At 41.5% G+C, this 24,813-nt stretch overlaps 1 protein-coding gene across 2 annotated transcripts in view; it reads right to left on the bottom strand.

Annotated features, from left to right (window-relative positions):
• ASTN2 (astrotactin 2) overlaps window positions 1–24,813 on the bottom strand; it is a 349,199-nt gene that overhangs the window by 9,247 nt on the left and 315,139 nt on the right. For both annotated transcript variants that reach the window (XM_083161032.1, XM_083161033.1), the window contains 3 exons: window positions 7,711–7,852; window positions 4,065–4,165; window positions 1,645–1,828 (listed from right to left, as the gene is read on the bottom strand). In XM_083161032.1, coding sequence (XP_083017158.1) covers window positions 1,645–1,828; window positions 4,065–4,165; window positions 7,711–7,852 — 427 coding nt within the window. The remainder of the gene's footprint in view (window positions 1–1,644; window positions 1,829–4,064; window positions 4,166–7,710; window positions 7,853–24,813) is intronic.

Here is a 24,813-nt window from a genome sequence, read left to right as displayed (position 1 = left end):
CCACAGGTACCCCTACGGCACGGACACCCCTGATCGCCCCAGCACTGCAGGGACGCCGGGGGCCGCAATTTTTTTCCACAGGTACCACCCTCCCCCCGGCACCGGGGCGCCCCCACCCCGACTCGCCTGGGGCGCTCCGGTGTCTTGCACCGGCCCTGATGACTCCACTGACTTATATTTGCGGGCCCAGGAGAAATCATTTAATGGTCGGCGAACAACTAATGATTTCTCCTGTTGTGGGCACATGCGAGGGGATGTGTTTTCATAAAACATCCCCTCGCATGGTTTCGAGGAGATATGGCGGTGGGGAGGTGGCGGGGATTCGGTGGGGCGGAGTCACAACTGCTCGGTAAGCTGGGAGCCTTGCAGCTTACCGAGCAGATCAGAAGCAGGCCATAATATTTATAGACTGCTTATTGATACAAAAGGCACAATGAAGGTAAGAGCTACAGATTTATACAGTTCGTCAGTTTTAGGACATTTTTAACATTATTTAATTTTCTACTTAAATTACAATTTCTAGCGTTAATGACCTGTATTACACCTGTTAACCCCTTTTTTTGCTTCTTTCTTTTTAACTCAATAACACTTTAGCTTTTCACTGTTGTGCTTCCCTGGGGTTGACATGTCTTTTAATGACTTTATGTGCCCCCGGATTCAAACTTAGTATTCGGCATACAAATACACGAGAGACGACGTCAACTAGATGCTGTTTGGTGAACTAGTATTTCTTGGTCAATAAATATACTAAGAACCTCGCTATTGTTCAAGATTAGATAGCAGAGCGTATTATAATTATTGTACAGTATTCCTCCGGACTTTAGTTTCCTTTATTTATAGAATTACAAGTCACTCTCAATGTGTGTGTAATTAGGGTGTGTGGTTCAAGATTCCTTTTACCCGTGATTTTAAACATGGTCAGCCATCATTAATCCGCTCTGAAGTCACTAAGCTGCTGAGAGGTGTAGAGTGGGAATAAATGATCTAATGGGATCATGACTAGTGAGTGAGTTTATGTTACAGAACCCCCAAGTAATAAGTAGTACAGGTTAAGTATCCAGTATCCGTAGATCCCAAAACCGATATATTTAAAAAACTGTGGGTTTTCAGAATATTTTGGGTTTTTTTTGTTTGTTTCCCCCCCCCCTGCCGATTTTTTAATACTTACCATGTCCCCCGTCCATGGTGGGCTTCAGGATCCTCTTCAGTGGCATCTCCGGTCCCAGGTGTGCATTGCGCGAGGCGGTGGCGTCACCAGCGTGCCCACAAACTAGTGCAATGCACCCCTGGGACCGCTGAAGAGGCACCACCAGGGGACCAGGAAATTATGTTAAAAAAACATTTCCAAAAAATGGAAAAATCCCTTATCCAAAATGCTCGAGGTCCCAAGCATTTCGGATATGGGATACTCAACCTGTAGTACAGATTTGGCGTCACAATGTCACAAAGAGGGGACAGGACCAGAGCAGGGGCATCTTAAGGACATGCCAGCAGCTCATCGGTGGATCTCCAGGCTGCAAAGAAGTTTGACTGTCCTAGTGGATCTTACACTAAACACTCTCCATCAATGGATTTGTATGATTTCTCTTAATATTGAAGTGCCGTGAACTGATTGATACAGATGGAATTTAATTATTTTCTTACCGCGGTCCCAGTTCATCCTCACTGCGCCACACAAAGTCTCCAAACTTCTCATAGAGGGTATTGTAATGATGCTGGACTCGAAGAAGCATTGACGCAGACACTTCCATCAAGGTGTTGTATGCGATCTGCTGCTCTTTCCCACTGGTATATCCATTGTACAAAGTGTAAATTCTGTCAGCAATTTCTGCAAGGGAAATAAGAGGTGTCCAGAAAGCAGAGCTGGAATGCAAAGCATTATGCGGATTTATCAACACAATTAACCACTATGACAATGGTTCCCAAACTGTGTGCCGTGGCTCCCTGGTGTGCCTTGGGACACCTACAGGGGTTCCCCCGGGTTGGTGGTCCAGGACCAATTCAAATAATTAATGGCTAATTATTTATGGGCAAAACCAGTGCTGGTGGCTGCCAAACATAAAATGTGTAAAATCAGAAGCAAATCCTGCCCGTTACGCCATAACTGTCCCTAAGAATTGAATATAAACCCAATATACTTAGCATTATATTTATTTTGCTTTTTTAGGGGGGCCTAGGTGTGCCGTGAAAAAATTCTGATATTCTAGGGTGCCGTGATTCAAAAAAGATTGGGAACCCCAGCACTATGACCAATATTAGTATGTGCCATTCATGTAATAGTGCCAAGTGTACACCAGGGATACTGATTTTATATGTATTACACAATATACAGAAGTGGTACACCTGCCCCCATAACAGGGCACAGGGTTGCCTTGGGCTAGAAAATCCATGGCTCATCCTAAGACATAAAGGTGCAGTTCTACCATGGTACATGGACATACATGGGAAGATTACACTTTTGCACAGATTGTTCTTCCTACCCACAAAGGTACATTAAGTTAGCTGTACTTATACCCAACCTCAAAAAGTAAACCAGTTCCTTAAAGTTACACTGGGTACACACTTGGCCAACTGATGTAACGATAGGTAAGGTTTTTCCAATTATATCTGGCCAGCAGATTGATTTGAATATGTCCCAGCTGACATCATAATCAACGGATTCTGTGGCTGGGTAGATGTATCTGCAGAATAGATAGTCATTGTCCATACTGTAGGGTTGACCTGAAATATTTGTGAATGACATCTTTTTACACGAGCCAGTGGGCCAGCCGATAAATTGTTCAGCTCTACAAATACAGTAATTTATTTTTAAGTGTGTACCCAGCCTGGGTGGAAAATATAGGGGCAGATAACCTTTGAGAGAAAAGTATTGCATATTGCAATATATTGCATTACATCTGCTGCATTATCTAAGTGGAATTTTTTTGGTTTGCATGATGCAGCTGCTATTTTTAGTTTCGAGCCAACCTCTTGCTGAAAGATCTTCGGAAGTATTTGGGCACATGTGCTTCAGTTGTGAGCAGCTAACTTGGACACTTAATAAAGTTACAAAATCATTTAATGGAATGAATGGGGAAGTATAGCTGCCCACATGCAAAAAAAAAAAAACAATGGAAAAATTAGGATAAGTAGAATGGGTGTTCCTTGTTTAGCTTGTGCGACAGGATTCAGGAAGTCTGAGGGCAGCTCTGCAGTAGTGCTAATGGCTGCAGTATGGGTGGTGTAATGGTTGGCATTATCCTCCATAGGGTTCAGGAGGTCTGAGGGTAGCTCTGCAGTAGTGCTAATGCCTGCAGTATGGGTGGTGTAATGTTTGGCATTATCCTCCTTAGGGTTCAGTATGTCTGAGGGCAGCTCTGCAGTAGTGCTAATGACTGCAGTATGGGTGGTGTAATGGTTGGCATTATCCTCCTTAGGGTTCAAGAGGTCTGAGGGCAGCTCTGCAGTAGTGCTAATGCCTGCAGTATGGGTGGTGTAATAATTAGCATTACAGCACTGAGGTCATAGGTTCAATTCTCAACAAGGCCCTAAATGTGTGGAGTTTTTATATTAGAAACATTTGATGATAGATAAGAACCACTTGACCCATCTACTGTACTTTATTCTACACACATGTACACACAGACACACACACAAACATACAAAATAGGGTTTAATTTTTGGAACATAATGTACCCGTATATTTTTGGATTTTGAAAGGAATCTAGATTACCCAGAGGAAAGTCACACAAGCACGGGGAAAATATACAAACTCAGCGCTGTGAGGCAGTAATGCTAAGCATTACACCATCCATTTTGCCAATATTTCCCTGTGCTTGCATGGGTTTTCTCTGGGTACTTCCTCACATTCCAAGAGTATACTGGTACTGTAGATTAATTGGCTCCTGACAAAAAGTCACCCTAATGTGTAAGTGTGAGCATGTGCCTGTGTTTAGGGCAGGCTAGGTGATTCTTATCTGCTGTCAAATTCTACAGTTGTAACATTTAGTAAGATAATACTATTTTCTGACCGTGTGTTTGTTTACACTTTGTGCAAATACTTTAAAATGACTTGTTTGAAATACCTTCAGCTTTACTGTCATCCACCAAAGAGCAAGCTGTGCGTAACGTGACCAGACTTTGTGCCGAGTGCCGCCCGTGAGTATCAACAGCAAACAGACTGAACCTGTGGCAAAAAAGAGTACAATTTAGCCGTACAGCACAAATCAAAGCCAGATAGACAGGTCTACATTGACTATATAGCACAGATCTGTACTATATAGTCAAAATTGCATGCATAACGAAAGTCCTGTTTTTCTGTGCGCAGAGAATCAAAGTACTGTGGCTGCTGTACTAAACACACGAAGCCTTCAGCAAAAACCTCCAAAAGAAAGTCAAATAAGCATGCAGAGAATGAGTGTTTTTCCAAAAAGCGCCACCAGTAGTTGTCTTTTCACCAATAAAATATATTCAACTTTCCTGAATATCTAAATGCATGCTTCTGATGAAGGTCTTTTAAGACCGAAAGCGCTTAAGCTATAAGTTCATTTCCAGGACTCAGGAGGACCCGTTTCAAGGAGGGGATTCCCGATAAGGAGCATTTGACAGTGACAGTTTCCGGGACTCTAACCTGACCTACTACCTTACTGACAACTTAAGGATACCCTTCCAACGTGGTGGATATCTCCAGAGGACCTTGCTTACCAATTGTATATTGGTGATATGCTTCTAATGTTTTTCTTCATGTGAGTGCATTCTTAAAATAAATTGCTTTTTATCTGTCAAACATTATTGCACTATGTTCCTATATATTTGAGCTCCTTCTAGTGCCTTTGTATCCTGTTAAACCTTTAAAGGGGAAGACTGATCCAGGCTTTCCATATAAAAATGAAGTTACATGCTATATATTTATAGAGGAAATGTGAGTGCAACTAAAAATCTAAAAATTCATGGTGTAAAAACAATATTGCACTATTATTTTCTTTTTTTAAGCTATTTCCAGATACATTAGAACAGAGGAAGGATGAATATATGAATACATTTAGATATTCAGGAAAGTTGAATATATTTCATTGGTGAAAAGACAACTACTGGTGGTGCTTTTTGGAAAAACACTCATTCTGTGCATGCAAAATTGCATGCATGTCTTTTGTCTTGCTGTGCATTCGATCCCGATGCAATAGCACCGCTGTCGACCGTGTGTACGCACCATTCACCTCATAGTATAGATGATTTAAATTATTCATTGTAAACGTTAAGTGTTATGAAGAGATAGGGCTGACAAGAAAAATACAGGTTGAGTATCCCTTATCCAAAATGCTTTGGACCAGAAAAATTTTGGAAAATTCTTATTGTATTTTGGAATATTTTTATATTTGAATGAGGTATCTTGAGGTATCTTTATGCTGTATAAACCCATCAATCACATGAAATACACACAAATACATTTTATTTGTGCATGAAACAAGGTTTTAAAACATGAAACAACGTTTGTGAACTATCTCAGGCACTGAATTTGAATGCCAAGCCATCATGTTCTTGCACATATTTAGTGCCAGTTACATGTTATTTCCCCAGTAGTGCCAGTTACAGATGTAGCCAGTAGGTTTTAAGAAACAAATACAAAATAAAAGTACATTTTGGAGACTATGGTTTTCAGAATAATTTGGATAACGGATACTCAATCTGTATTTTAAACATTTTCAATAAATTTTCAGATGAAAATACATATTACGAAGAAGCCTTTACAAAAGTCACACACCGTCTATGTGTCCATGTGAAAGTGGGTTTATGTGACGTTTTGTTTTTGTACATGGAAATCTAGCAAGAAGAGAGGCAAAGTAAATCCTTTTCTAACACTCTTTGACTGGATAAAAAATTTCAACCAATCACAATATAACTAAACCTCTGCGGGATACATCCTGTTTTAATATTTAAATGCACAAGTACATAGCAGACTAAAAATAAATAAATTGATACAATAAAACCGAAGATCAGTGTTTCCAATCTTGATCCGCAAGGCACACCTGGCAAGATCCAGGTTTTAAAGATAGCCGTGAAAGCACAGATCACTTAATTAGCACTTCGGTTATTTCGATTTAACCACCTTTGCTCAAAAATGGATATTAATCAAATCTGGACTGTTAGTACATATTGAGAACTTGGGAAACACTACAGTAGATAATTTATTAATACAAACAGTGGTGTCTCTTCCTCTGGAGACACCTGATATGGCAGGACAGCTGTAAAAGGGCTGTGGCTTTGTGGGTAGGGGTGTGGCCTTGTGGGTAGGGGGTGTGGTCTCATTATCCAGATCCCTGTTTTCCCAACTCTAGGGGTCCGATGTGTAATGTTTTAAGTTTATGCTACACTTGACTTTTTTTTAATTGATCATATCTAGTCTCAATCCTAGTCTTACGGCCTCCATAGTAAATTATTGCGAAAATACACCATTTTCTTACTCAAAAAACGACCAAGACTCTTATTCACACTCATCATTTCCCCTCTCCTGAAAATCAATGGTATATGTTACATCCATCTTTATATAATATAATTACCATTATAACATGTTGTTTATTATAATTGTATATTATAATATAATTACCATTATAATATGCTGTCTATAGAAAATGTATTCTTTTACATTGGCTCCTAAACCATTTTCGTTTTTTAGGAGGGGCTGGTTTGCAGTGACAAGGCTCTTTAGTATACCATAGAACAGGCTTTCCCAACCACGGTCCTCAAGGCACACCAACAGTGCAGGTTTTAGTGATATCCAGGCTTCAGCACAGATGGTTTAATCAGAATCACTCAGGTACTAATTAAATCACCTGTGCTCAAGCCTGGATATCACTAAAACCTGCACTGTTGGTGTGCCTTGAGGACCGTGGTTGGGAATGCCAGCCATAGAAGATTATACACACTTTTTTATTATACAAACCTACACATCCTTTTTTAGTGGTTAGTATATTTGTGCCTGCCTTTGGCTGATTTTAGAGTAATGTTCGTTATTTATAGGTAAAGCAGATGAAAGGAATAAATAAGAAAGGGGTTTTTGGGGAAGACTAGGAAAGCGTAAACCTTCAATGAACAAGATAACATGGGGGGTTATTCTAGTTCATTCTTTCTGACAAAATCCTTCTTAGATGGACAAAACCATGTGCACTGCAGGTGGGGCAGATGTAACTTGTGCAGAGAGAATTAGATTTGGGTGGGGTTTTTCTTCAAAGTGAGATCTATATTGCAGTGTAAAATAAAGCAGCCAGTATTTTCCCTGCACAGAAACAAAATAACTCACCCAAATCTAATTCTCTCTGCACATGTTACATCTGCCCCCCTGCAGTGCACTTGGTTTTGTCCATCTAAGAAGGAATTTGTCAGAAAGAATGAACTAGAATAAACCCCATGATGAGATCTTCTTTGACATCTCTCATTCAATTTACATAGTGACATGACCTATCATGAAGAAGTAGAGGCCAATTACCATAGCACGGTAGAAGGGGAGCACTTAGAATTGTATAAGGAACAGGCTTTTGTATACATGGTATCCTTGCAGACAAATATTGGGAATATATCTAATTAATAACATTGGTAACTGTTATAACAAAGACTCTAAGAAAACTTTGAAAATTACTTTAAGTAGATTCAAACGTCTTTCGATGCTTTATTTTAGTTATGCTTAGACATTCTAAGCATTTGTTTATATGCTTTATACAATTGGTTCTGTCTTACTTGTAAAGACTATCCGCTTCCAGGCACTTAAAGATGACAGAATAGAGGTTGTTGTCTGAAGTTCCTCCATGACTTCGCCCAGCCGCAACGCAGGCAGTGCCCAAACCAGACAATAAATCATCAGTGAGGCTCAGCGACTCTCCTGCAATATACAGGATAAACAAAATGGCGTTATCATACTGACACATAATAAAAAAAAATAAAGTGGAATCATTTTTTTGCAACACTTATATTTGAGACTCGGTAACTTTAAATTAGCGTTAGGTAGCCTGCCCGACAGAAAAACAAATAAAATGAAATAATCTAAATACCTGGGTCCCTAAAGAACTTCATATATTTCTCCTATGTGATAGTGTGCTTCAGTAGGTTCTAATAATTAGTGTTCCCGCTAGGCTGTTTTAGCGGGGCGCTGCGCCCTACCCATTTTTTAAAGGGAAAAATGCGCCCTGCCCCTCTAGCAGTGCCCCGCTAAAACAGCCTGGTGCCTGGCCGACTCCTTGCACGGGGAAGCCCAGCGCCGCCTTAGACGGCGATGCCCGGCGCTTCCCCGGCATCAAGGCACCTTCCCCCTGTGGTGACAGCATCTTCGGCGCGGCCGGGCCCGCCCACTTTAGTGACACCGGCGGCCCGGCCCGCCCACTTTAGTGACGCCGCCGGGCGGGCCCGCCCACTTTAGTGACGCCGGCGGCCCGGCCCGCCCACTTTAGTGACGTCGGCGGCCCGGTCCACCCACTTTAGTGACGTCGGCGGTCCGGGACCGCCCACAAGTGTGCCGTCGGCTGCCCCGGCCCGCCCCCGGCGCCCTACCCGGCACAATTTCTAGAGTGAACACTAATAATGGCATAAATATATGTAAGTTCAGCAGCAGCACTGGAGGAAGGTGATTTCTCAATGTCTCAATGTGCCCAGGCCTCAGTGACTCTCTTTCCCCCCCACCCCACCGCCGCCACCACCCACGCTACAGGAAAATGCAAGATGGCACCACAATGGCTGCCTAGGAACTGTGCACTCAGCCATATGTATCCCTTGTCCTCTATGTGATAACTGTACTGTCTCTGTTACAACTGTGCTCATACTGTTACCCACCTGGCTGCTGCAACGACCAGTGGTGCCGCTGAATGACTGCCTAGGCACTATGCAGCTCGGCGGGTAAGTGTCCCCATGTGAAAACTTTACTGTCCTTGCTTATATTGTTACCCACCTGGCTGTTGCAACGACCAATGGCACCGCTGATGGCTGCCTGGTGTCACGCAGCTCGGCGGGCATGTTCCCTCTGCATGTAATGTCCCAATGTAACGTATGTAATGTCACCCCCCCCCTTCATCCCTGCTTGATGCTGCACTGGCATTTGCGCAGTTGAGTAATTGGGAGTTTGGCTGCTCGGACGTGCTTGACCGCATTCTCGTGCTCGGGTGAGTTTGAGTGCGCTCAGGTGTGCTTGATTGTTCGGGTGTTCAGGTATTCGGGTGTTTGATTGCATTTGGGTGCATTAGAATGCTCAGTAATTTGGGTGATTGGGCTTGTTCATGCAAATTCAGACACCTTTGGGCGCATAGCTGTTTTTTCTGAAATCTTAATGTAAATCTTTATCACTAAATCTTATCTTCAGGAATGACGTGAACTTCAAAGTAAGATAGACCTTTAGAGGCGTTTTGCTGTGAAGGCCAATGCGTTTAAGGTTTTTCTTGTGGAGTCCAATGTGTTTGAGGTTTTTCTTGTGGGGGCAAATATTTTTTAGGTTTTTCCTGTGGAGGCAAATGTGCTTTAGGTTTTGTCCCGGGTCAATGTGTTTACTGTTTACTGTTGGGTCCAATGTGAGATTTGAAAAGAGATTACACCCACGTTTTACATAACGCCTCCAGAGTAGTATACTATGTAAAAGGAAAATTTGTAAATAGCAGACCAAAAGGAATATTCTGTAAGAAATTAAGCTGTTCCCCCATTACCAGCTTCTTCTGTTAATGGCACTTAGAGTACATGTGGAATACTAGAGTATTTACTTTTACATACAGTAGTTCCATTATTTGAATAGTACATCTTATTCAAATAAATAAATAATATGTATTGATAAGTGGTGGGATATAAGAACTTATTTTAAATTTTACTGGGATCTATTGAAAACATAAATTATGTTTTATTTTTTTTACCTTTGCTGGATCTGTAAATTAAATGAAAAGGATATTTCAAAATAAGCCCCTGGCGCTAGCACTTGCTTACATCAATTATACCTATGATCAATAGCATTAACCGCACATTATCAATATTACATAATGGCATATATATATATATATGAAAAGGTAGGGTTTGAGGACTGCGCTGTCCCGATATGTGTGTTTGCAGCTGAGTAGGAGGTGTAACTGCAAATTACCTCGAAGGATTCTACACAGGAAAGATGGGGTATACTCTGCGCAAAACTCACATATATTCTATCTACAAAGAAAAAACTCTTCGAGTTTATGTTAAAGGAATATATAGTTTATTCAATGTATAATCATATGATAGAATAAAAATAAAATAAAAGAATAAGGTACAATTAAATGCAGTGTAAAAATACACATATAAAAATTATGCTAATACCGGTATACACATGGGGATGGTATAACAAAACAAGACAAACTTACATTTAACATATAAAGGGGATATGTCCTTTTAAAAGTTTAAGCAATGTAACATGTGATTTGCTCCGGATTCCAAATAGTTAAATGCACTTCTGTGTTTTTGCACTGAAATGGTGCAGCTTGTAATCCAAATGTGGTGCTTACCAGGAGTGCTGCAGTGGTTGAGGGTCTGCCGGCAGACTTTCCCAGGTTAGTGGTGTGCGGTGTCCTGCACAGCACTGTTTGGGATCCAACGTCCTTCAGATCGACTAGTTTCGCCTCACGGCTTCGTCAGGATACTGAGCTGGTATGGTACCTCCTCCACTTCCTCCTTTTTATTGGTGAGTGTCAGAATTGATTGTTGTGGTTACTTCCGCCCTCTTTGGGCGTCACTTCCGCCTTCTCTTCATGTTATCAGCTGCCCCGATATTCTTGGTGTAGCGTCGCGTCATTTCCGCCCTTATTAGGCGTCGCGTCACTTCCGCCCTTACTCGATGCGAGATGGGGCCGTCGCGTCATGCAGCGTCGCGTCATTTCCGTTTTTTCCTTTGGTGCGCTGTTGTTGTTGTCCCCTCTTGTTCAGGGGTGTGCGCCCTCCGTATTTGTTACTTCATCTGGATGTGCGCTCTGTCCTTGTCCAGACCAGGAGTATATCATGTCGTCTGGATCGTTTTTTATGAGAGATGTAGTATTGTATAGCTTGAAGCTCCGTCGGCCATCTTGGAAGCTGGCATCAGTGGTCTAATTTGCCAGTTTGAAAAGTCATTTGGCGTTATAACACAAAGTACATACAGGACATACTTGTGACACATATGGGAATAGACATTCTATTTGATTTATTAAAAATAAGAGCAAAAGTGGATAAATATATATATATATCTATAAATGGATGAAATATTGTACTCTTATTAAAAGCAAAAGTGGATGAATGTATGTATAATGGAAAAAATATATAAATAAAAATAAATATAAATAAAGTAAAAATAAAAATAAAAATAGAAATAAAAATAAAAAATAATGAATTATAAAAATACATTTTTATAAAAAGGTTGAGATGCTAGCTGGAATTAGCTCAAATAAACCGATATATATATATAGGGATAATCCCATTAGTGTTTCGGCATAAACAGGGGGAGCATGGGATCACAGTGAGCTACGTTCTTTGATACTGCTGCGTTTTTTGTTGTTTATTTTCAGGAAAGGGGCAAGAAAAAAGGGGGGTTCTGACTGGGTGATTTTTATTTTAAATTTTAAATTTCTAGTAAATTTATTATCTAAGAAAGGGACTGATCTCCATATCAATATTAAGTCCTTTGGGACTAAGGGTTCCCATGTTATAGATCATTTTGCTTTCTTCTTTTGTTAGTAGGTCATCCTGGTTTCCTCCTCTCCAAGGTACGGTTACCTTTTTCAATCCTGTAAACTTTAATGAGTACGGATTACTCTTATGTTGTTCTTTATAGTGAATTGGTATGCTGTGGTTGTCTTTATTGTTTTGTATATTGCAGATGTGTTCTTGTATCCTTGTGTGAAGTTTTCTTTTGGTTTTCCCAATGTATTGTAGGCCGCAGGGGCATTCCAGCATGTAGATGACCCCTGCGGTTTGGCATGTGATTCTCTCTCTTATAGTGACTTTCTTTTTATTGGTAGCAGACTCTACTGATTTGATAATTTGTGGTCCATGATTCTTGGTTTTTCTACATGCTGTGCATGTGGTGCATCTGGAGAAACCTACTGTATGTGAGATGCTTCTTAGTCCTGGTGTTTCAGTAGGTTTTAGGTGACTCCTAATGAGGGTAGACCTGATGTTGTCCGTTCTCCTATACACAATTCTTGGTCTTTCTGGAAGAAAGTCTCTCAGTTCATCGTCTGCTTTCAGAATGTGCCAATGTTTTCTAAGGCTCTTTTCCAATTCCTTGCTCTGGGTGGAATATTCCGAAATGAACATGATCTCTCTTTCAACTTTCTTTGTTTTTTGGTTATACTTTAGGAGTTGTTCTCTATCCATTTTTGCTGTTTTTGTTTTTTCTTCTTCCAAACGGGAGTGGTTGTATCTTTTTTCTTTAAATTTTCTTATTAATTCGTCCTTGAAAAAGTGCGCTAGTCGCACGAAACGCGTTGGACCGAAGAGACCACACCAGCCTGCCCACCCGACACCCGACCTGAAACCCTCGCTCGTGGCCGCAGTGTCACTTCCGGTGACTTCCGGCACTCGGCGGGAGGAGACGCTGAGCACCAGCCGCGAAACTACAACAAGCGGCTGCCGCAGCATTGGAAGCCCGGCACCCCAACCTCCAGCAACACAGCCGCAAACACGACTAGCGGCTGCCCGGTGACTTCCGGTACTCGCGGGAGAAGACGCCGAACATCAAGTCCCGTGGGACCCAGCCGCAACAGAACAACGAGCGGCCGCAGTAACATCGAGCCCGGCACCCCAGCCCAAGAGACACAGCCGCAAACAACAACTAGCGGCTGTCCCAGAATCGGACGCTATCTCCAACATTACAACAACAGGAAATACACCGATCTGGAGTAGAGGTAGGGTTATACAGGGAAAGCAAGCTGGACACACTCTTTTTAACAAAACCACTAATTATTCCCTAAAAGGGTGTAAACATTTTTATATACTAACCCCATTGTTTTACAGGTACCACTCAAAGTATATACCTCCCATTTCCCTTTAACACCCTGCACATCAACTGTTTCCCCCTTTTTTCACCTAGCGCTCTTCAAAAACCCCTTATTAATTCGTCCGCCTGGATGTTGTAATCTTCAGGTTTGGAGCAATTGCGTTGAATTCTTCTGAGTTGGCCCCCCGGAATGTTCTGAATCCAGGTTTTGTGGTGGTTGCTCCTTGCATCCAGATGGCTGTTTTTATCTGTTGGTTTGATATATGTTCTTGTCTCAATTTTTTCATTCTCTATGAAGATCTCCATACCAATTCACTATAAAGAACAACATAAGAGTAATCCGTACTCATTAAAGTTTACAGGATTGAAAAAGGTAACCGTACCTTGGAGAGGAGGAAACCAGGATGACCTACTAACAAAAGAAGAAAGCAAAATGATCTATAACATGGGAACCCTTAGTCCCAAAGGACTTAATATTGATATGGAGATCAGTCCCTTTCTAAGATAATAAATTTACTAGAAATTTAAAATTTAAAATAAAAATCACCCAGTCAGAACCCCCCTTTTTTCTTGCCCCTTTCCTGAAAATAAACAACAAAAAACGCAGCAGTATCAAAGAACGTAGCTCACTGTGATCCCATGCTCCCCCTGTTTATGCCGAAACACTAATGGGATTATCCCTATATATATATATCGGTTTATTTGAGCTAATTCCAGCTAGCATCTCAACCTTTTTATAAAAATTTATTTTTATAATTCATTATTTTTTATTTTTATTTCTATTTTTATTTTTATTTTTACTTTATTTATATTTATTTTTATTTATATATTTTTTCCATTATACATACATTCATCCACTTTTGCTTTTAATAAGAGTACAATATTTCATCCATTTATAGATATATATATATATTTATCCACTTTTGCTCTTATTTTTAATAAATCAAATAGAATGTCTATTCCCATATGTGTCACAAGTATGTCCTGTATGTACTTTGTGTTATAACGCCAAATGACTTTTCAAACTGGCAAATTAGACCACTGATGCCAGCTTCCAAGATGGCCGACGGAGCTTCAAGCTATACAATACTACATCTCTCATAAAAAACGATCCAGACGACATGATATACTCCTGGTCTGGACAAGGACAGAGCGCACATCCAGATGAAGTAACAAATACGGAGGGCGCACACCCCTGAACAAGAGGGGACAACAACAACAGCGCACCAAAGGAAAAAACGGAAATGACGCGACGCTGCATGACGCGACGGCCCCATCTCGCATCGAGTAAGGGCGGAAGTGACGCGACGCCTAATAAGGGCGGAAATGACGCGACGCTACACCAAGAATATCGGGGCAGCTGATAACATGAAGAGAAGGCGGAAGTGACGCCCAAAGAGGGCGGAAGTAACCACAACAATCAATTCTGACACTCACCAATAAAAAGGAGGAAGTGGAGGAGGTACCATACCAGCTCAGTATCCTGACGAAGCCGTGAGGCGAAACTAGTCGATCTGAAGGACGTTGGATCCCAAACAGTGCTGTGCAGGACACCGCACACCACTAACCTGGGAAAGTCTGCCGGCAGACCCTCAACCACTGCAGCACTCCTGGTAAGCACCACATTTGGATTACAAGCTGCACCATTTCAGTGCAAAAACACAGAAGTGCATTTAACTATTTGGAATCCGGAGCAAATCACATGTTACATTGCTTAAACTTTTAAAAGGACATATCCCCTTTATATGTTAAATGTAAGTTTGTCTTGTTTTGTTATACCATCCCCATGTGTATACCGGTATTAGCATAATTTTTATATGTGTATTTTTACACTGCATTTAATTGTACCTTATTCTTTTATTTTATTTTTATTCTATCATATGATTATACATTAAATAAACTATATATTCCTTTAACATAAACTCGAAGAGTTTTTTCTTTGTAGATAGAATATATGTGAGTTTTGCGCAGAGTATACCCCATATATATATATATATATATATATATATATATATATATATATTACATAATACTTATTCAGGAGTTGTGTTGGTGATTGTCTCACCTTTAAAAGCCATAAGGTAGTTGGCAGGTGAGCGGAAAAAACACATGTTCAATTTAGCTATGATGTGCCAGCAGCTGTCAGGTTCTTAAGAGACCAATTGTTAGTGTAGGACTTGCAGTGAAATGGGGTCCCTTGGCGATGGGCTGCAATCTTAAACGCATTGCTTGCAGCCCATCGCTGCCCATAGCTTCATAAACTAAAACCCCATCATTAATTTGATTATTTGTATATTAAGGTGAGTTAGTTTATTATAGTATGGTGAGTGTTGAGCCACCTGTATTTGTATTTATTAGAACATGTGGTCACAGGCCACTGAACCCCAACCTGGGAATGGCGAGTGCTGTTTGCACCCCATTCGTAGTAATGGTGTGTGCGGTTGTATCCTGTATATAAATAAATTTTTTGCTTTTTCATATAATACATTATAGATGAACACCGAAGCGGAACTGAATGAATTTTCAAGAAGATCTTCAAGAAGAAGAGCTTATGTTGCCAGTTATCATGGATGTCTATACAGAATGCAAACTCATCGGCCAAATAAGGACAATTACAAAGGCTACAAATCCATCCAACAGATCACATCATCATTGTTCATTTGTAAGGCAATCCTCTCCTGGATCGGAGCCAGTTCTGTCCATTATACAAAATACAAATGATAAATAATACAGAACAATTGCACCGAGGGCTTACAGTCTTACTATGAGACCCCCATTTAAATGTAAATGTAATCTAGGCGTGGTGACAAAATGATGGGGAATCGGAAAACATCCATCTAGTATTCCTCTCAAAATGAGGTGCAGACCACAAGCAGGAAATCCAGATTGACAGGCTTGGCCACAGGTAGGTACAATGCAGCGTTGTCAGGTAATAGAACCCAATATCAAATGGTAATGCCACCTTAATACATTTCATAAAGGCCGGTGAAAATACTGTACGTAAAAAAAAACTGGCCTGTATGCGGATAGTTACCTTCATAATTGGAAACTTGTCAACTGTATTTCCCTTTGAGCAAATGTACTGAAGTAGTGAATTAGTTTTACTTTACATTGAAATGATGTTTTGGCATGTTCACTGTTATATGAAGATGAGGTATATGAGGCTATGAGTAATGACAGAGGATGTTGTTTGGTCGGGATGTGCCTAGAACTGATTTGTCTGCTAAGCAGGACTGAAGCACATACCAGATTGTCTACTTGTAATTGAGGTCCAAACATGGGAGTTGTCATCCTGACTTCATAATGCACATGAGAATGTGGATTATAAATGACAAACTACAGCTTAATTAGAAACTTCTGCTCGGAATATGGGAGCAGGGGCAAACGCAGGATTTTCAGAAGGGGGTTTCCAGAGAGGGGAGGTACAAAGCACGGAGATGGACACTTAGGTGACCCAGTATATCCAGGGTCAGTTAAAGTATTATAGATAAACCAAATGTATATAAATAATAATAATATATACGCAGATATATATATATATATATATATATATATATATATATATAAATAGACATACATAACATCAGTGTAGACCCCTGGGCATAGCAATGTATTGGGGCCCCTACCTATCCTCCAGCAGTAGGGGTGGTGGAAGCTTTGATGTCCCGCAGGTGGTAGGGGGTATTATATCAACCGCTCAGCATGTAGGGCCTGGATCAGTAATTTCCACTAATTACCCCTTTACTGCACAGATGGTGGGAGATGAGGTGGGAGAAGGGGGCATTCGGCTGAATGAAGGGGTCCCAATACATAACTTCCAGGGTGGTAGAGGATGTTTAATATGCAGAGGAGGGGTGTATAGTGGAGTGGGCTTATTATTCATAATTTTCTGGTGGGAGGACAGCTTGCTTGACTGCAGATATCTCCAGTTCCCGGAAATAGATTTCTTAGATTTTAATGGAATTGAAAACTAGAGAATCCCACCTACCAAATGGTATTAAGGACTAGGGGATCAGAGTTCAGGAGGCAGAGCAATCCGCCAACGAGAATATAAAACTACATACCAGGAGTGTGGAGCTTGGGCAGTAACCAGCTGCTGGAAGGCTGATATCTCCGGTTCTGGGCACAGTAGAGATAAGCTATTAGTGTCCATCAAAGGGGGAGTGTCCCAGCTTTTGGAATATGTCCTCAGAAAAACTCTGCGTCAGAAAGAAACTGAAATATCTGACTGGGAATAGCAATTAACAGGCTTGGATGGGGACCACTGCTTTGAAGTCAGATATCTCCGGTTCTCAAGGGCCGATTTTTTAAATTCTTGTACCCATGGAAAGAGGGGACCCTCAGATTTCAGACTATGGCCCATAGGTTCCTGGGGGGGGTTTCTGGGTACTCAGAACCCCCCCACCCCCCCCTGCGTGTACTACTGGGGAGAGAGTAATCTTGGAATATTAGTAGGATGCTCAGGTAAGGCTACTGGGGCATCGTGATACATTTGGTTGCCATAACACAGTAAAGTTGCCTAATTTAAACCAGTGGATTTACAAAAGCTTGGATTTTTACACATTTTGCTATATTAAAAAAGGCATGAATGGTAAAAGTAGATCAGGCTTGTTTTGCATAAAGTATTATTGCCCTTTTAAATCTGTCTGGCAAAGGGGCGAGATGTACTAAGCCTTGAAAAGTGATAAAATGGAAAGTGATAAACCACCAACCAATCAGCTCCTACCTGTCATTTTTGCAAACACAGCCAGTCAGCCGCAAGTTCAAGTAGGTGCACCCACGGCTGCAATGTATTATTTTTTTATTTATTAATAGTTTCTTATATAACGCATACATATTCCACAGCGCTTTACAGAGAATTTACAGCGCTTTACAGCGGAGCTTACAATCTATATTCCCTACCACATTTACATGCACACACACACAGACATGCTAGGGTTGATTTTTTTTGTTAGGAGTTAATTAACTTGCCAGAATATTTTTGGATTGTGGGAGAAAACCGGAGTACCCGGAGGAAACCCACGCAAGTACAGGGAGAACATACAAACTCTGAACAGTTAGAGCCATGGTAAATAGAACCCATGACCTCAGCACTGTGAGGCAGTAATGCTAACCATTACACCATCCGTACTGCCCCGGATGAGCGTGGCTACATCTGTATGGTTACTTTATACATGGTAACTGCCACTAGCAAGAGGAATTTGACACCAGGTAGCCTTAGATTCTACCTACACACACAAAATTATTAATATTTCACAAAACGTAATATGGGCCACGCAAGGCTGAAGGTCTGAAAACACTGAAAACCAGAAGTAGAAATATGGATTTAATTTAAAGAATCATTTCAGAGATTACAGTTACAATAAGAGATTACAAATAGTATATAATTATCTTAAAAGTAAACACAGATTTCAGACAGTGGGGCAGATGTATTAAGCCTTGAGAAGAGATAAACTGGTGATAAAGGCCCTTATTCTGATTGATGCGTACTTTTCCGCATACTTTCGGATAGCGTCTTTACGGCGTCTGCGCATGCGTGGAGAACGCAACGCGCATGTGCCACGCATTGACTCCGTACCTGTTCGGCCAAATCCCGTACAAAACTGTGCACCGCAATCAGTCTGGAAATATGGGCGTATTATGGGCGTCATGCGGAATGACACATGGGCGTAGTTTAAAAGTGGGCAAAACTGGGAGGAAACATGGGCGGACACGGGGGAGTACACTTATGTTGGGGGGCGTGTATTCGGATAGCACTCCGAATGCACGCGAACAAAACCGATAGAAATGTGCGGTGTCCATAAGTCAAGTATTGCTTTGCGGAAACCACTCGGTCTTGCGGTAGGCGAACGGAACGCCTAATGACTACAAGCATTAACACCTGAACCCAATACAATCGACTCCTTTACTCATTACTCACTAATAGGACGCTTGTCAGTGCTTTAATTGAAACCATTGCACTTCAATTGCTGTAAGGGTTAATGTGTGCAATGCATGTGTTAGGCATGGTTGTAAGGATATATTGGCATATAATTGATTCCAATTCCAAATAAACATTTTTTTATGAGGATAGGTAATTGAATAAGTGGGCCATGTGATGTATTGCAGAATAGACATAATAGTGGGTAGTTTTGCGTAAATACACCGCTTCCGTGCGGACGGACCGCTTGCCATCCGTTCGGATGCGGTATTCCCGTGCATACTCTGTAATACCGTGCAGAATCTGAGTGTTTCCCCCGCACACGCATGGTTTGTATGTCGTCCGTAAACACGCCCTGTTCTTAAAGAGTGAGTCCGTCCGAATGCGGAGGACACGTGGGCGTTTCTACGGACGATGGCCGCACGCGGCAGCACAGCGTGGCGTGCGGACCGCACCGTAAGAATTCGGGAATATCCGCATCAATCAGAATAAGGGCCAAAGTGAAAGGAGATAAAGCACCAGCCAATAAACTGTGTTTGAAAATGACAGTTGAGAGTTGATTGGCTGGTGCTTTATCTCCTTTCACTTTATCTCCACTTTATCTCTTCTCCAGGCTTATTACATCTGCGAGAATAAAAGAGAGAATAAAATACGATAAAACAAACCCAGAGCACTCATCACGTCAGTTGAGTACTCTTGATGTTAAGGAGTCACGGTAGAAGCCGTCAGTACATAACCAGTCACTTCAGACTCTCCTCAGACTATATCCCTCAGTTCTGCTCTTTTCACCCCAACCTTGTGGATTTTACACCCTTTCAAAACCAGATTTAATTATTTGTGACTAAGTATATGAAGGTTCTAGGGTTGCAATGGTCAAACAAGAAGAGGGCTAAGATCTGTGATTTATCAATATAATGAGCTGGGCAGTTATATGAGTTGGTCAGGAAGAAATTCCACAATGAAATGCCTCCTTGGGCCAGTTCTATCCCCTTTCTTGAAAATAACTCTGCCCTACAATCTAAATCACCCATAACATGTACCAGTGCAATGGCTACTGACACCACACTTTAGTAAATACTGTATATACCCTGAAGTTGAGGCTTAGACAGACCATTGGGGTGTTATACAAATCTAAGTTAAATATTTAATTTCAAAGGAAGGTGGAACTCAGATCACCCTGCGCTCCCCTGGGTGCTGCCTAAGTGTTTCTTGGTGTTTCCCAAAAACACCTGGAATGAATAGCTATAGAGGATGGATAAGAGACACTTTGGGCGCAGATAGGTGAAGGCCCATTTATTTCATGAAAAACAATGAGTATAAAAACAGAACAATGATAAAAATTGACAATGATAAAAATTGGTGATCCTCCCTTACTCAGCGATGGGGGTGGAGCCTAGGGATGGTAAACAGAGTGTTCTAGATGAGGAAGAAGGGGACACCCTGTTGGCTCCACAGATCTCACTGGATAGGGTCCTTGTATGAGCAATCCTTAGTGACGAACGCGTTTCGAGTCTATGTGACTCTTTGTCAAGGCTAGTGATTGCTTCTGAGTCTCCTCTATTTATGTAAAAAAAGTGCGGGAAAACAGCAGCGGGAATAATTGGGACCTCCCCCGAAAGTAGTCATAGATGTGTAAATGGAAAAGAGTTCCACTCCTTGTATGTCCGCCGAAAACCAGCTCCGGCGGACATGGCGTTACTTATGGTTCCGGTTATGACGTGCCGGAAGTGATCTAAACATGACTTCCGGTCCTCGTAGTTAGGACAGCCATTGCTCATACAAGGACCCTATCCAGTGAGATCTGTGGAGCCAACAGGGTGTCCCCTTCTTTGTCATCTGGAACACTCTGTTTACCATCCCTAGGCTCCACTACCATTGCTCCTTTCCTACTGTCACTTCAAATTAAAAGATGTACCAGATAACAATAATCCCAGAACAGAAAGACAAAAAAACTTGTATTTCTGTACTTTCTTCCCAGTTTGCCATACTGGATATATATATGGACTTGTCTGGACTCGTCTGGAGGTACTCTCTAAAGACTGTTATTGAAGGGATGAATACTCCTAATCTAAGGTATTTTTAAGAGTCTGTATAAGAATTAGACTCATAACAGTGGAGAGCTGGACCACCATTTGTTTGTATACATCATATGGGTATTAGGTTGGGTAACTGCTCCTTTTTTGTGCACTAATCTCAAAAAAACATTTAGATACCAACTCAAAAATGTAATTGCTTAACTTAACTTCTAAAACCAAGACATAAGAGATGGTATGCAATTCTAAAGTGTAATGCTGGGTACACACCAGAACGATCATGATCATGAGATGACCGTACAATCCCGATCTCTACCCAGTTGAAGGGGCCGTTTCAAATCGTGACTGCAGCAAGTAGGACCTGCAAAATGACCAAACGACCAGTAGGGACACGCATCGGATCGGAATCGGATCTAAAACATGCCCAATTTACATACAATCAGTCGAGATTGTATTGAACTTGGGGGGATTGAGGCCAAATCGTTCTGGTGTGTACCCTACAGTACATTACATTTTATTTTGGATGAGCATTTAAGCCTGGATTCCTTAATAAAGACAGAACTATTTATATATTACTACGATGCCCAGTGACATACTTCTATGCTTCTCCTGAAGTCTGTTCTGTTTAATAGTCTTTAGTCGTAAATCATTGCAAAGTAAAATGTAAGAGGAGAAGAGAGATATATTGAAGATGGGATTTTGCCCATAGCAACCAATCAGATTCTAATTCTTACATTTTTAGCACCTTCTAGAAGGAACCTGATTGGTTGCTATGGGCAACACCCCATCTGAGTGCCCCTATGAAAGCATCTCCGCTGTATATAATGGTGTAGATAAAGTAAACTGCCCGCACACAACTCTTTTATTACATTATTATTCTGTTCTGAGCACAATAACACATTCTATTCCACTCATTTAGAATGTTGTTTTGTTGTTACAATGTTTTATTGTAAGTTATAAATGTGTTATTGCTGGCTCACAATCACTGACATTCATTTAGCAGAATGATTAGTAGAATCCAGAATTTTTTTTAACATTAGTTTGCTCATAAGTGCGAACTGTTCATTGGCTTAGTCTGTTTGTTTGGATGTATCTTGCTCCACTCCTGCTATTACCCTCTGCTTCTGCTATTACCCTCTGCTATTACCCTCCACTCCTGCTATTACCCTCTGCTATTACCCTCCACTCATGCTATTACCCTCTGCTATTACCCTCTGCTATTACCCTCCACTCCTGCTATTACCTTCTTCTACTGATATTACCCTCTGCTATCACCCTCCACTCCTGCTATTACCCTCTGCCTCTGATATAACCCTCTGCTATTACTTTCAACTCCTGCTATTACCCTCCGCTCCTTCTATTACCCTCCCCTTCCGCTATTACCCTCCGCTTCTGCTATTACCGTCTGCTATTACCCTCCACTCCTGCTATTACTTTCTACTAGTACCCTCCACTCCTGCTATTACCCTCTGCTTTTACCCTCCACTCCTGCTATTACCCTCCAATCCTGCTATTACCCTGTACTCCTGCTATTACCTTCTACTCATGCTATTACCCTCCACTCCTGCTATTAACCTCTGCTATTACCCTCTACTCCTGCTATTACTCTCTGCTATTACCCTCCTCTCCTGCTATTACCTTCCTCTCCTGTTATTACCCTCTACTCCTGCTATTACCCTCTGCTATTACCCTCTACTCCTGCTATTACTCTCTGCTATTACCTGCCTCTCCTGCTATTACCCTCTACTCCTGCTATTACCTTCTACTCCTGCTATTACCCTCTACTCCTGCTATTACCTCATACTCCTGCTATTACCCGCTACTCCTGCTATTACCTTCTGCTACTGCTATTAACCTCTGCTATTACCCTCTACTGCTATTACTCTCTGCTATTACCCTCCACTCCTGCTATTACTCTCTGCTATCGCCCTCCACGCCTGCTATTACCTTCTGCAATTACCCTTCACTCCTGCCAGCACCGTGATTAACTGTAGGTAAGGTATTGGCCTGGTTTCCTCCAAACATGATGCCTGGCATTCACACCAAAGTTCAATCTTTGCCGCATTAAACCAGAGCATTTTGTTTCTCATGGTCTAAGAATCCTTCAGGTGCATTGTGGCAAGCTCCAGGCGGGCTGGCATGTGTTTTTTACTAAGGAGTGGCTTCCGTCTGGCCACTAGACCATACAGGCACTGTCATGTGTGGGACCTTATACAGATGTAGCGCCTGTCAGCCAGCTCAGGGAATTGCCAGATTCCCTGAGCTGGCGCACACTGGCAGAGAGGTGCTCCATCTGACGGTGACTCGCATCCTGCCAGCATGGGTAGCGGATTCCCTACCTGTCTCCGCTTCAGGGAGACAGGCAGGGCGAGTGGGGGCTGCGATGGTTCACAGCGGCGATTGGCGATAGAATCACCAGTAGCAACTCTAATGAGACAACAAGACCAATCATGCCAAGGCGTGTGAGCAGCGCTAAGAAAAGGGTGACACACACTAATACAATAAGGTACAATATAAATTTTACTGAATAAAATTGAACATATAATAAATCACAATATAAATCACAATGTAAAAACAATTAAAGGTACCATTTAAAACAGGTTCTTCACATCACAAGCGGGAGTGGGTGTATTTGTATAAGTCCAGGTTGGACAGTGGATGGAGATGATGGAGTGGATTTAAGGGGGGGAGAAGGATAATCAACAATCGCAGGTAAGTGCACTTTACCAAATGATGGAGGATCTGGATATCCAATGATGTCCACTGGGTGATTGTTGGAGTCCTCACCGTAGTGTAAGATTTATGAGTAGATATTGTCGGTCGGCTTCCGCTTGAGAAGATGCCCCTCGTATATTGATGGTACCTGGAGGGGGGAGGGGTGAATTACCCCGATGAATTCCAATGAGCGGTGTCCGCCAAACACGACCAAGGTGAATGGAAAGGTGGTATCGGTTCGCTTGACAGTGTCCTCTTTTATTGGCAAGCTGGAATTATGCCGCTGAGTAGTTTGGGAGGAGCCGTAACCACCAGACACAGTGGGAAAGGTAGGATGGTAGGGAGGATGGGTAAACCAGGTGAATCTGTAGGTGATAATGCACCAGCAAGTGGGTCCAATCTGGATGGGGTGTCCCACACTTGGAGTACTTGGAGTGAAAAACCAGCAATCCACTGACGCGTTTCACTGCCAACTGCAGCTTTATCAAAGGTGATAAACTCTAATGAGAGCTGCTCCATCTGTATAGACAGGTGTGTACCTTTCCAAATCATGTCCAATCATCTTAATTTACCACAGGTGGACTCCAATTAAGCTGCAGGAACATCTCGAAGGTTTATCAGTGGAAACATGATCCAGCTGAGCTCAATTTTGAGCTCCATGGCAAACGCTGTGAATACTTATGTAAATGTGATTTTTTTTTTTTTTAATACATTTGCAAAAATCTCCCAAAACTTTTTTCACATTGTGCATAGAATTTTGAGGGAAAAAATTAACTGATTCCATTTTGGAATAAGGCTGTAACAAAATGTTAAAAAAAGTAAAGCGCTGTGAATACTTTCCGGGTGCACTCTATATACTAAAAAAACCTGTTTCTACCAACTAAAAATAAGCAAATCCCATTGAAAGTAGCAAAATGTAACACTTAAGGGCCCTACATAAGCAAAGATGTGTGCCAGAGATACATAACGGGAGATTCAGCACAAGAGATTTCACTCTTGTGACTCATTTCAGACAATGAGCCACATACAGAGAGATTTGTGTCAGAGATTCAAATTGGGAGATTCAGCACGGGAGATCTCAAATCTGTCACTACTGTCAATGCCATCAGACTGCACTGTGTATATATAGACACACACATATATATATATATATATATATATATACACACACATATATATATATATATATATATATATATACACACACA

The sequence above is a fragment of the Crinia signifera genome, chromosome 9, assembly GCF_055691185.1.
Source record: "Crinia signifera chromosome 9, ASM5569118v1, whole genome shotgun sequence".
Taxonomy (NCBI): Eukaryota; Metazoa; Chordata; class Amphibia; order Anura; family Myobatrachidae; genus Crinia; species Crinia signifera.
This window is presented reverse-complemented; position numbering and strand designations above follow the sequence as displayed.